Source organism: Mytilus trossulus, chromosome 8, assembly GCF_036588685.1.
Source record: "Mytilus trossulus isolate FHL-02 chromosome 8, PNRI_Mtr1.1.1.hap1, whole genome shotgun sequence".
NCBI lineage: Eukaryota > Metazoa > Mollusca > Bivalvia > Mytilida > Mytilidae > Mytilus > Mytilus trossulus.
In genome coordinates this window covers 38,670,616-38,685,247 of record NC_086380.1, presented here as the reverse complement: position 1 = coordinate 38,685,247, position 14,632 = coordinate 38,670,616, and the positions used below count along the sequence as shown (strand labels likewise).

At 31.3% G+C, this 14,632-nt stretch overlaps 1 protein-coding gene across 1 annotated transcript in view; it reads left to right on the top strand.

Moving 5' to 3' along the window:
* Positions 1–14,632, top strand: part of LOC134680920 (uncharacterized) — a 35,496-nt gene that overhangs the window by 18,662 nt on the left and 2,202 nt on the right. The window contains exons 4-11 of the mRNA XM_063540223.1: positions 3,693–3,747; positions 8,613–8,753; positions 10,215–10,375; positions 10,932–11,033; positions 11,653–11,798; positions 12,700–12,865; positions 13,425–13,537; positions 13,857–13,941. Of these exons, the coding sequence (XP_063396293.1) occupies positions 3,693–3,747; positions 8,613–8,753; positions 10,215–10,375; positions 10,932–11,033; positions 11,653–11,798; positions 12,700–12,865; positions 13,425–13,537; positions 13,857–13,941 (969 nt within the window). The remainder of the gene's footprint in view (positions 1–3,692; positions 3,748–8,612; positions 8,754–10,214; positions 10,376–10,931; positions 11,034–11,652; positions 11,799–12,699; positions 12,866–13,424; positions 13,538–13,856; positions 13,942–14,632) is intronic.

The window sequence follows — 14,632 nt, the reverse complement described above, 5'->3', positions numbered from 1 at the left end:
ATTTAAAAGAAGAAAGATAACTTCGACTATTAAATGCAAGAAAGTTCTGATATCATCTGTACCTAATATATTTTAAAAAAAAAAGTACAACCAAAAAAACTCAAATAATAAATAAATTTTAAGAAGAAAATCCTTCTATCTGTCAATTATAGATCACCTTGAATGAAATTAGAGTTTGCACTTCTAGATTATCATATAACTTATTATTACATAACCATTTTGATTTGTGTTCTGTAATGTAAACTGATTAACTCTATAATAAAGCAGGTAAAGAAGCATGTTTTATTAAACATGCTTTTCAAATTTAAATGTTGCAAGAATTACACTTGATATTCATTATGCCCTCAAATTACATAAGATGTATTTATGTGTCAGTGTACCAGTAGGTCAACAGGTAATTTCGTGTATTTTTGACAGACAGATATATATAATAATTCATTACATAAATTACTCATTAGCTCTAAAGGTAGTCAGGTCTTAACATTAGAACATAACCATCAGTAATAAGAGGTTTTGATTGCATATTTTAGATACTTGTGATTGACTTGTTAAGATTTACTGTTTGGCAAGAGTAAAATGTGGTATTTGCCAGTTGTCTGGATTGTGTATGTAGATGTCTGGAACTAGGGTTTTATTTTCAGCTCTAGTCTGAAGGCATATTTTGTAGTTTTTGACAGTTTAATTATCTGTTTTTGGACTTGAATCAATAGTTATTTCTGTCTTATTTCAATGGTTTTGGTTAAGTAGTCTTTACACTTTTTATCTGTGTACCTCCCAACATGCCAATGTCATGTTTTACTGCATGCCTTCCGTTCTAAATGTACATCAGGTGTACAAGATTTTTGCTGTTCTATTTGTAGACCATATGTGTTCTTTATTACCTATAATTGTATAATTATCTGTTAGACAATGGAATTGTTGTTTTTTGTCAGTAATTTATGTAGTCTTAACAGAGAAAAGGGATGTTATGGTGTGTTATAGATTCATGACAAAAAAGTTCCTCCACTGACTGACAAAAAGTGACGAAATTGTGAAAAGTTTGATTATTGAATTTGGATACTCTGGTCAGGGGGAGGGGCTCCAGCTGTTTCTGTGCAAAACCCAAGTAAAAGGGTTAAAAAACAAGGATGACTTCTTTAAGTTCCCTAGAGTTTATTACTTTTTAATTGGAGGATGATATTGCTGTGATGGTAATTCTAAATTTAATATAAAGGATGCAGTGGCTTGTATAGAATAATAAGGACATTTTAAGGATAAGGACCTAAAATAATACATTTTGACCTAACTAGGAAAAAACTCTGTAAGGGGGACACTTGAACCTTTCAGAAGTTTGTACTGGGTAAGTAAAACAAATAATCACAACTTGTATCAAAGATGATAAAAAAATATAATCAACAAAGAATGCATAATAATTTTATTGGAAGTATTTTATCTAGAACAGAAAGATAAGTTCACAGTATCAGGTCCATTGTTCAGTAGGTTTATGGGTCTGTTTAGTACAAACAGTTAACAATAAAGAAGGACCAATAATTTGACCTCATGTACTTCAATATCTTCATTCATAAACATAGTGAAGTTGACTGTTTTTTAATGTCAAGATAAGAGGCAACTGATCTTGAAGTAATTTAGGAATATCTGATATAGGTAGCTGACTTGAAATTTTGGAAAACTATTTTTGAATACCAATCTAAATAAAATGCCCTGCTGTATGACTATTGATTATTATTTGAGGATTTTTATGCCCCACCTACGATAGTAGATGGGCATTATGTTTTCTTGTCTGTGCGTCCGTCCGTTCGTCCGTCTGTCTGTCCCGCCTCAGGTTAAAGTTTTTGGTCAATGCAGTTTTTGATGAAGTTGAAGTCCAATCGACTTCAAACTTGGTACACATGTTCCCTGTGATATGATATTTCTAATTTTAATGCCAAATTAGAGATTTTACTCCCAATTTCACAGTCCAATGAACATAGAAAATGATAGTGCGAGTGGGGCATTTGTGTACTGAGGACACATTCTTGTTTTTTTATCAAAATAAAGATCATGGTTAGGGCCAGAAAATTTAAAAAACAGGAAATCATTTTTTCAAGGATGCATGCCTCTTGCATCCATATCAGTTTCTGCTTTTAAAACATAGTGACACTAATGTAAGGAAAAAAGTGTCTGCATTTCAAAGTAAACTTAGGATTGAAAAAAATATCAAACATGTTTAAATATCTAGCATAGTTTTTATGGGTAAACTGGGATTGCATTGTTGGTCCTTTTGTCAAAAATCAAAATAATAATATTATAAACATGCAAGTAAATATTGCGAAAAATCATGCAATTATGTTTTAAATAATGGCTGGACAACAGAAAAGTTCATGTTATTAGTACATTTTGTAGTAATGTTGAAGGGAAATTAATATTTTTAATATCGATAACATTTAAAAGGTCGTTCACCCTGTCTGTCCCATTTACAGGACACTTGATATAACAAAGAAATGATCTGTACATGTTAACTTGCACACTATCTTTTGTGACTTGTATTATGTGAAAAATTGTAGACAATATTGCTCTATCGATAGATTTCCAGCCAATTTAATCACATTATAAAAAGTCTTACAATATTGATTAGGAATATGCCAGCTATTCCACATTGAATATTTTACCTTGCATTGTGGTTTTGCTTAAATATTATAGACCTACCTGTGTATTTTTTTGGCACCTGTTGAACTAAGGTGTGTACATTCTTTGATGTATGTAAACAAATTGATTTAGATAATGTACTTTGTATGTGCGCAGTAAGTGCAAAGTGCAGTTATTTTAATCTGCGACACTTGATTACATGTATACAGTAGCGTTGTAAACAAGCTTCCTGCTCCCATGGCTTTCATATGGATAAAGGAACTTGAAAATGGTCAGTTAATGCATTAAAAAAAAGGGTTTTGATTTAAAATCTGAGGTGGTCTTTGTGAAATCTCTGTACAAATTATCCAGACTATTGAATAGTTTCATGTAGAGCTCTTGTGTGATGTCGGGCGTGGATCCAGAGGGGGGTTCCGGGGGTTGGAAACCCCCTTTTTATTTGGACGATCAATGCATTTGAATGGGGACATGTAGTTGGAACACCCCCCCTTTTTATGTCCTAGGTTAGGAACCCCCCTTTTTAAAATTACTGTATCCGCCCCTGGGTGTAGACAATTGTCTGTTGTTGTTGGGTTGCTGTCTCATTAATGTTTGTTTCACATCTTGTATTCTAATATGGGTTTTGTTTTTCATTGGAAAAACATTCCTAATTAGTTATTGATTACATGACTGGAGCCTAACAAATGTATGCTAATATATAAAAATAATCTAGGTCTTAATTATTAGCCCTCACTTACAAAGTAAGCTCATATAGGTGTGGAGGAAAGTAAACAAAATTATAAACATTATATACTATACTTTGGAGGAAGAATAAAGGTTGACAAAAATGTGAGATGTTCTACTTTAATATTCTAGGATGCAACATTTTCATAAAATTCCATTTATATATATTTCTTAGAAGCTACAATGAAAAGTTGGTGTATATATTTCTAAGAAATTACATTGAATAGTCATTTTATTGTTTGGTGACTGAGCATCTTTTGGTTGCCTCTAGCAATGGTTGATCTTTAGATAATGTATATCAATTAAAGCTGAATTATTAATCTGTATATTTTTTATCTTTGCAGGGAAATGCCACACTACATTTGTATCCACATTTTGAACCTCTAAGACAGATTGAAGGTAAGCGTAATAGAGAAAGTGAAAATGAAAAGAGCTGCATGCTATGAAATTGTGCTAGTAGGTTTGAAGGTTTTTTGGGAATATCATAAACAATTTGATAAAATAGTCAATAAAAGTAAGAGTCTGTAAGAATAAACTTTCACTATATTACAGGAAGATTTTGTCAATTCATTTCCAAACCACAGGCAGTCTGGGACACTCCTGCCTACCAAAAATTAACCTCAGATTTCATGAAGTCATTTTTCTGAGGTTTGTATGTTCAAATCTTATAATGAAAGAAAAAGGGAAATGACAAAATCAATACACAAATTTGTCATGTTATCATTGAGGAGTTTTGTATAAGTTACATGTAAATAATTACATTTGATGTATGTTTCATTATATACTTTATTTTGATTGGCTAACTGCACTTCATACAAAATGTACTTGGGTCAACGTTTTTACACCCCAATAAATTTACAAAAAGAAGCATTCAATTCTTAAGAAAGCAGTATGGAGTTTAATACATGCATGGGATGGGTGAGGTATAGACATGGTAGAATACCCAAGTTGAAACCATGAATTTGAAAGATAAATGTGCATTTGAAATGAGGCAGATCAAGCTGTAATTATCACCTTATAAGAAATTGACAACAATTAAATAATTGACAAAGGAACTTTTGAGATGTACATGTTTTTAATCACAGAGGAAATTTTTGAGGTGTACATGTTTTCAATCATAAGGAAATCACTTGTGAAACTGTTAATAAGTAATAAATTCATTATAATGGCTATTGTCTAATATAAGAAGCCAATCAAAGGTCTACAGGAGTGACTATTTCCTGCTTAATCTTATGTGGGTTAAATGTGGTTAGGCACCTATTTACATAGACTTCCTTGTGGGGTCTTTATTAGAAGATATTTGATATATTACAGGATAAAAAAATAGAATTAATATTGAATGAATCTTGTCGCATGTTAATATGGCTGCAAAGATATTTGCAAAAAGTTGATGAATCAGTTATAATTTATAAAAGTGTCTTCATGTGTTAAAGTTTTTTTTTATGTTCATTACAAAAAGGGGGATATAGATTTTAGGGCAGATCTTATGAAAATGTATAGTATAAAATATTGTGGGTTTTATGCATTCCATTATATTACTGTACATGCTGGCTGAAGAAAGAATGACATTGTTTTAGGATCAATATTGAGGTTTTGAGTCATAGTGATTCACACTTAAAACTGGATATAGATCAGTTCAGCTTAAGGATGATTACACATGTATCAAGGTATTAACACAGCCACTGTCGTCAGTTTGACAGTTATAAGTCAGACTTGGTCAAACTTGTCGTCCTGTAGGATGTGGCTATATTATCATGTTTGTTCAGTGGTCTATAGATATTGATAACTTATTGTAACAGCCCAGCTACTGCTGACATTATATGTCAGGATCAGTTGCAGTAAACTTATTGTAACAGCCCAGCTACTGCTGACATTATATGTCAGGATCAGTTGCAGTAAAGTTTCATGTCTACATGTATATATATAAGGAATGTGTACTGATGAATGGAAGTAGAACTTTGAACCTGGATCATAACGAAAAGAAAGAGTGGTGAGGAGTTTTGGGCCAGAACTTTCAATACAGAGGAGATATTGACATGACTGGCAGCTCATCTTCGGGTAGCCTGGTTTGATTTACTCAAGCTGCCTGATGAAGAGCTGTCCTGTCATGTTGAAACATAACATAGATGGATACCAGGTTAACAACAGCAGGACTTAAGATGAGGTAATACCAACATGACCAAGATGGATCTCAAGATTTCAGATTGTAATTTTAATTTTAGAAATAAAGGAGACAAGATTTGCTGATTGTTAAATATCACAGAAATTTAAAAAGATTTAATTAGCTTTCTACATGTATATTTTTGTCAGTATCCTCCCTAGTCAGTTCAAATTAATTTGATTGTCCAACAAAATAAATTTAAATCTTGAAAATAAGATAAGCCTATACTTTCTTCATACATCTTACACTATTATTTTGTAACACTGCTAATCAACCCATACTGTTGTTTCATATACTGGAGATGTACGTATGTGTAAAGGAGAAAAATATTTACAACATATAATAAGTCTTTCGGTGGAGATTTGTCTCATTGGCAATAATATCACATCTTCTTCTTGTTATATTCAGGCTCCTAGTGCATTATATTTCTCTTAATCTACGTACAAAGCAAATAAATATTGTGATCATTGTAAGATAGAATGGCTATGCATGTTCCAAGATACAACATATCAGTTTAAAATTTACAAACATATGTTGTTCAGGTAAAAACATTGATTTATGTTTCCCTTCTTTAGCTGACTTTGCCAAAGATTAACTGCTGACTTCATAAATACTCCACACCTGCATATGAATTTGTTCTCTGATAATTTTTCACCAAGCTGCTGCTTTGGTAGCAGTGCATGAAACTTTCTAACTAATCAAGAGGATTAAAACTGATTACTTTTTTTTTTTACAATTTTTGCATCCTTAAGATTAACATTGATAAGTACATGTACTGTATAAATAATGCAAAAAACAAGAAAAGCTATCTTGATAATTATGCAAAAATAAGAAAAGCTATATCTAGGAGTGTTTGACAAAAAAAATATAGAATATATCATCTAAAACAGTAACATCTCACAAGAAATGTTATTTCTTTGACATTCATGCACTTGCAGCGAGAGTTATTCACTTGTGTAAAAGTTCAAGAACAAGAGGCTCTAAGTGCTAACCTAATCTACTTTGAAACATTCCATTCTATTAAGATTGTCATTTTTCTTGCTGAAAATTGATGATAAACTGCAAAATTGATGATATTTCTTGAGTGCTGCCAGTTTTTACTACAGAAGGAGAATATTTAAAACTGCATATTATGCAGAAAAACGAAGATTCATGTAGGACTTATTTATAGCATTAACATTTTTTTTTTACAAGATGTAATTTGAGTAAAATGATATTTGTCAAATGTTTGCCATGTTCAAACACACCTGCGCTAGTCTATTTTTATAACACCAAACTGACACTGGCCATGGTACTGAAGGTGAACCTATTCTAGACAGGGGACCATCATGATTAAGCAGTCCAAATAAGTAGATGAAAGAGAGAGAAAAAAACAGAAGCATCAAGGGCTGTTGAAAGATGAGTAGAAGAGATTTAAGTATGGTTGTTAAGAAGATCGACTGACTACCGCTCTTCCTTTGGACAGCTATCTCTTGTTTATAACTGAGAGCTGCCAAATGAAGGGCTGTAGTTGCAACCCATGTCAACTGTGATCTCTTATGTCAAACAAGACATCAGAATAACCCATGTCAGCTGTGGTCTCTAACCCACTTCAGACCAGACATCAGAATGGATCTCTAACCTGGACCACTTCACAACCAACTGTGACAAGACATTAAACAAAGACAACACTGAAGAGATTGTACTTACATTTATTCATCTTGGCAGATTGTATTGTTCTTTTTAATACATTTCACTTTGTATATATATGCAAATATTTTATTGGTAGATTCATATTGATATATAAGGATACATATATATACATTCATATTATAATTCAAGAGAATCAATATGTCAGAAAGAAATCTCACCTAGTTAAACAGTTACCTTGTAGTAAAAATTAGAAGTATGGTACTTGTTGGTATTTTACCCTTGAATAGTCCTACGAATGTCATTGTAAAAGATATGTGATGAATGACTGTATTAATAAAGCATTTTACATGTCTTATTAGGGAATAAAATTGTTTTATTACACTGATTTGTGGTGGGAGTGTGAAACTTGAAGATATAAGTATGTACAATGTACATGTAGATAGAAATGTACCAATTGATTTGAATTTCTCATGGTTTTTCTGACCTTTCTTGACTGGGTTTTTTATTTGCTGCTCAACAGCCACTATATCCTGTTACCACTTGTAAAGGAGTTCTAACATAGCCTAATTTGTTCAAAATTAGCACGGTCCTAGAGTCATCAGGGCTATTTTAGTTTTAAATTATATAAGTTTGAATTTAACAAAGTTCAATGAGTCACCAGCATTGTTAATTGGAAAGTTTGTTCCCCTAAAATGAGTTAATTAGCTTGTCTATTTTTAAGGCCAATGCATTATAGTTAAGTTATTAATGTTTTATTTGGCTATTTGCTCACAAACTTGCATTAGAATGTTTTCCCCTTGGACTGGTGCTTGAAGTCCTTGGCTATTATTTGTAAGTCCTTTGCAAAATTGTGTTGGTCAAAAACCAGAACTGTGCTTTTGTATAAAGTTGGTAGTTGGCAGTCTAGTTCAAGAATCAATAATCTCTAAAAATAAAAAAAAATAATAGGTTTCATCTTATGATTACCCATGTAATCATTTGTGTTTTAAAATTCCTGCTAAGGGGGCATTAAGGTGTACAGATGTCTGGCTGTCCCAAATTTCGTATTGGCACCAACTTGAGTTCGTCTTTTTCAAATTTTAGTAAACTTGTACACTTTGCTAAGAACCACATCAGGCAGAGATAGAGTTCCAATTTGGATTGTGATTCATTTACCTTTTTAGAGTCCTGCCTCTTTTTAACATGAAAATTGTCAAGCTTTAGTGGGGTCATTTGTGTCCTTGGACATATTCTTCTTTCTTTTTCTTAGTGAATTTCAACTTTCTGGAAATCCATAAAATCTTTTCCTTTGTATTTTGCTTGAATTTATCACATTGAAATTGGCATGGAGTTAACGAAAGATTACTAAAGTAGTTTCGGCATCATGGTCTATCAGAGTACAAACAATGAAAAATTCTTAAAGATCTTATATGCAAATAATAAAACAAATAATGAAATACATATGATGACAATATACACTTTTCACTTTCAGGTGTAACAGACTACCTCACAACAGAAATTTCCACATCAAAACAGAAGAAATTCAGCTTGGTGACATTTGTAGATACACCAGGGCTTGTAGATGGAGACATGAAATATCCATTTGATGTCAACAAGTCAATCCTCTGGCTTGGTAATATATAGAAATAGAAATATTTAGTTTAAGTGTATAGTTCAAGAAATATTTTACACACATTTAATTGCCTGTCTGTCTTTCAAGCTCTTCCAACAAATATTTTCATTGTGTTTTTCTCATAAATTACACTGAATGGACTTAAATTTCCAACATATTTTCTTCTTCTTCATAGTATAAGCCTCCTTTAATTAGGAGCACCTCCAAATATATATGGAGTTTTCCCTTTTCATTGCATTCAAGTTGACATCATGACATCATATTTTGTCAGCATCTTGACATTGATGAGTTGTAAAATGTGTGTTTTTTTCCCGTTCTGTCATACACATACTACTTGTTTGCCATTTCTTTGAATTGTCCAAAATGTTGAATTAACTTTAAAAGTTGCTGCAAGCATTTCTCCAATGTTACTAAACAGAATGACATCATATATATAATTTAGTGAACAGCACACATCTATCAGTTTATACAAGTGTGTCAGACTTGCCTATCTGTCCGACACCTTGTTCCTGTTTCTGATCCTTGAAGAGTGAACAAAAGTATGTTTTAAACACAAAAATGTTTCATTTGTTTGCATTATTTTTTTTAATTTCCACACCAGTTGAATATTTAAGTTCTGGATTTCAGAAATGTATTTACCATTTGTAATCCTCCCCCAGGTGGTATTTGGTTGGTAGCTGGGAAATTTTTTCACAGCTGTTGCATAGATATATGATTTTAAATACAGCATTTCAAAAATGTACACACAGGATATATATATTCTTGAATATTTGAAAATTTAAAAAATATTGGCAATTTAAAGAAGACTTAATATATTGAAAATACCTATTAAATCTTAAAAAAAAAATGCAATAGCAGACATGCATCTGCTTGATGTATCAAAAAGCAATACTTGTGTACAAGGTTTTTGTCTCCCATGCAAGCAATTTGTTAAAGTTTGTGACAGTGATTTTAATGGGAACCATTTGTGATAAACCAATGATATTTAGTATGTAGTTGTATTAACATTGGCGTATCTTTATTCATTGGAAATTATACGGTCCTGTACCTTCACCTAATGGTGCATTGACTCAATATTTTTGTCAAATTTTGACCATGCCTATATAGAGTGTTGATAGCTAATGTTGGATATTGTGTGTAGGGACGACATCAAAAGATCGATGTAGGATAAAAAACTTAAATCAAATAGTTTGGGAAAGGGGGGGGGGCTTGCAACATTGTTGCAAGTTTTGTTAATCTAAACTCGATTTTACATATATCCATATAGGCAAATCAATTTTTCCCAAATTAAGTTTAAAAGAGGGATAGGGGGTCAGTGAAAAAACTATGTGAATTAAGTTTTTTTATCCTACATTGAACTTTTGATGTTGTCCCTTATGAAGATGGATCATAACTATCAATACAAACAGAAGTATTACTGGGATTTATTTACAGGCCTTTAACTTGTATTTTCTTTTTTAGGTGACTTGGCTGATTTGATATTTGTGTTCTTTGACCCTATTGGCCAGGCTTTATGTAAGAGGACTCTCAACTTAGTGGAAGAACTTAACCACAAACATGCAGAGAGGATTAGGTTTTATCTCAGCAAGGCAGATGAGGCAGGGCATGAAAGTGATAGGCAGGTTAGTTAATGTAGTTCAATAGAAAATTTGACTGATGGACCAAATTCACAACTTCATAAACTTTGGGAAGTTAAAATGGTTAACCTCTAATTAATAATTAAATGCAACATGTATTATCCTATTTGTAAAATTGCAGGTTTTTGTCTGGTTTGTCCAGTGAATATGCAGGTTAAATAGGGTAACAAAAATAATTTTGGACCAACTTTTATTTAAAAATCTTAAACTGCCCTTGAATCTATATCATTTGATTTAATTGTTCAAAAAATATTTATATTAGTGATACCCCTTTTGTCTCTTATATTCACTTGATGATTGGAAAAGGGAGATAACCAAGAGAATTTATTTATTTCATGAATTTCATGAATGACTCTGAAATCCACTAGAGTGGAAGTGGAGAACAGTCCAGAAAAATGTATTAAAATATGAAGTCTTGAAAAATATACTTATTGAGTTGAAAAGGGAGACAGTTCAATGATATTAGAATGTTTTGTGTGAGGCCTTTAGTGAAATAAAAAGTTTCAAAGTCAGTTCTCATAAAAATATTATTTATTTACAGAGAGTGATGATGCAGATTGTCCAAGAGTTGTGTAAAAGACCTGGATTAAACAGAACAGGATTTGACATGCCAACAATCTATGTTCCAAATATGAATTCCAAGGTATGTTGCTTGTAAAATGCATTTTCACACAAGTTCGATTTTGATTATATTAAAGTGAGGCACATTGGAAATAATTTGCATTGTTGCCTTTGATATTCAACCATACATATCTAAGGCAAAAAGGCAAAAAATGTAAAGTTTAAGGTTTCTGATTGCTAGACCCTTACAATGTCAACCCTAAAGGCACATTTTGTTATTAATTAATAACCGTCAAAATTTGTGTCTGTTTGTGCTAGAGGTTCATGATTTGATTTTCTTATTTCTTCCAATCAGAGATGACGCGAACAGAATACTTGGCCTATCCCCTTTATTCCATGCATATTTGTTTTAATTCTAATAATAAATGATATTAATCTTCAAAGTTTTCAACTCCTTTCTAAGTGTAAAGAATTTTAATTGAATGGCAATGATCTGCTTTGTTCATAGTGATTCATGGTTCAGTGTTGCCGTTCAAATGATTTATACTATTAAAATTACATACTGGTGAGACATATATCTCTGTGTCAACATCCTGGTCCTTTATAAACCTCATGTTCAGTTATTGCACTTTATTGTTTGTTTAGGATAGCATCCATTCATTCACCGCATGTTCAGTTATTGTACTTTATTGTTTGTTTAGGGAAGCAGATGCGCCAACCAGATAGAAGAAGTATGCAAAGATATAGAAAAGACAATTAACCAGACAATTCAGACTACACTCAACTCCCTGGAGAAAGATTGTGATCAAATTGCAGACATTGTTGAAGATAAACTAGCGAAAGACAGGTAACAACTTGCAACAATACTACATATTGTTTATTTTACTATGGCTAATACATATTGTTCAAATTTGTTTAAGTGTGAAAGTATTAAAACTGCTGTAAAACATTGAAACAACTTTTTTTATCATTATTGCTTGCAAATATTGGGGACATGTAAAGCAAAAATAATTTGTTGTGCTACATTGAAATATTATTTATGATGATACATAGAAATAAGGAGATTTTGTTAACTTGTATAGTTGCCAATGAGACAACTATCCACCACAATTCAAAACTTTAAATGAAGTTGATGTAAGCTTAATGGGCAACCATATGACCTTAAAAAATGAGAAAATCCCATACCATAAGATCTGCTATAAAAGGAGTTCATGTGAAAACTTTGAAACTGTTCAATTGAGAGAACTAACGAACTAAAATAATTCATAAAAAAAAAGGAAAATAGAATATATATTGCAGCTAAATAATTATATATCACTAAGGAATTTTTATTATTCATGGGACAATTTTTTGTGAATTTGTTGGGATTGTGGTGAATCACAAATTTAATGATCAACCACGTTCACATGTCTAAGGGCTTGTATATATGCAAACAATATTCATGATTAAATACAATTTTTACTCAATCCAAGAAACTTGAATGAATACTGTATATTTAGAAATTATTGCTATGTTTTTTTTATTGCAAAAAAATGCGACAGGGTAATAATCACAATAATTTTTTTGAAACTTTTTAAAGACCAACATTTTTTCTTGATATCCCAAAAATTAAAATCGCAGCAATAATATAATTGCAAACAATAATTTCTGAATTTACAGTATACAGTGGTAAAGCTGAAATTGGTCTACAGTTTAACACTACATACTAACATAATATAAAATTATAAATGTTTTATTTTTATTTTCAGTGTCACAGCCTCTGTGAATCTTAGAGCAAAGTTCCGTGGAGCATTGTTTGGTTTTATAGGCATGCTATTACCATTGGTATTACTAGCAACTTACTTAGTCAGCACAAAATCTGAAGTTGTAAAAGTTCTGGGTGAAGACATTCTGGCTACTATGTCTCTATACTTGGTAAGACTTGGGACAAAAGTCCTTTCCTAGATAAGATAAAAATATTTTATATTTTTGTTAACCATGTTAAGGCAGTAGAATAGTTCCCAAAATTCGTTCATTGTTTAATGTTGAATAGTTCCCAAAACTCTTTCATTGTTTAAAGGGCCATTTTAGCTACGAGTTATAAAAAAAGAGCAAGTTATGATTTTTGTTTTTGTTCAATCGTTAATGAAAGTGAAAGAATAATTTGCTTTAAGCAGTTAGATTGCTTTATCTTTGTCAAAATAAGCTAGAAAACGCTGATGCATTATTCACTTGCAAAAAAGATTGCTGATTAAACTGTTTTAGAAGCCAGTTCAGTTTAATTTTGTCAAAATAAGCTAAGAAAAGTTGCTGATGAATAATTCACTTGCAAAAAAGATTGCTGATTAAACTGTTTTAGAAGCCAGTTCGGTTTAATTTTGCCCAAATAAGCTAAGAAAAATTGCTGATGAATTATTTACTTGCAAAAAAGATTGCTGCTTAAACTAGAACTAATATATAGAAATATGCTGATGACATCTCTGTTTCTTTTTAGGGTCCCTTAGCTCGAGCATGGCAGAAGGTACCAGCACAATACTCACAATATGTTATAATGGGAATAGTTGGTGTGGCCCTCATCATGTTACTCATAGCAAAATTTGCTTCATCGTAAGTATTCTTGTGGGAAATCTACGTTTTGTTGTTTATTTATCCTCATTTATACAGAGTTATTGAATCAAATGGAGTTTCTAAACTACCATAAAAATATAACAACAAAAAAATGTTTGATACTTAACTATATTCATTGAACTGTAATCAAGAAATATAAAGAAAAGTTTTAATATCAAAATGAATCATTATATTTGGTCCCAACAATCTCCTGTCTTTATGTTTTATAGTAAAATTTAACTTTGTATTCTTATATTACTATGATAATGGGGAAAATTAACAGATATAACATTAACAAGACTAATGTTTTTATTTACAGTACAAAACCTACATTATCAAGAAAACAGAAAAAATCTTTATTGGAAGTTAGAGATTATGTACAGAATACTGTTAAATCTAAAAAGGTATTATTTTATTATATGAAAATGTAAACATTGTGAGTTACATATTGGGCTAGTGACCTTGTATGATATATACCAGATCCATAAATTCCATATGGAATAGTTAAAAGATTAATTTAGTACAAATCTGTTAGAATATAAGAGTATTTGTGTTGTTCAGTAAATATCTTGCATAGATATTTAAAGAAAGAAGATTTGGGGGTATAGCTTAGGTTAATGAGCAGATACACAAAAATGGAAAAAAATCCAATATAGTTATACAAATTATTTTTTTTTAAATTAAGCGGTTGACCCAGCTCATGGTTGAAACCAATACCTCTCACACTTAAGATCAGAATGACACTACTGAAGTGGCAACTGAAAAAGAACTAAGTCTCTGTTTAAATGTACAGTGTTTTATAGGTATTAGGAAAAAGTTCTGTGTTACATTTGCACAGATATTTTGTTATATATGAGCTTTGATGGATAGAACTGGGAAATTATGCAAATAAATATCATTCTCTTATGGTTGTGTCCTGTTGTCTATTTCTTGCATGAATATATTTCTTTTATCACACTGCACAGAGTGAGATATGAAAATTATATTATACAAAACTCTCAAACTTTTCACCTGAGAATATTCTTTCTGTAAAATTTTATTACATTCTGAAACCTTACCACTTAAATTATTAAAATATTTGATGTTATTTCTATG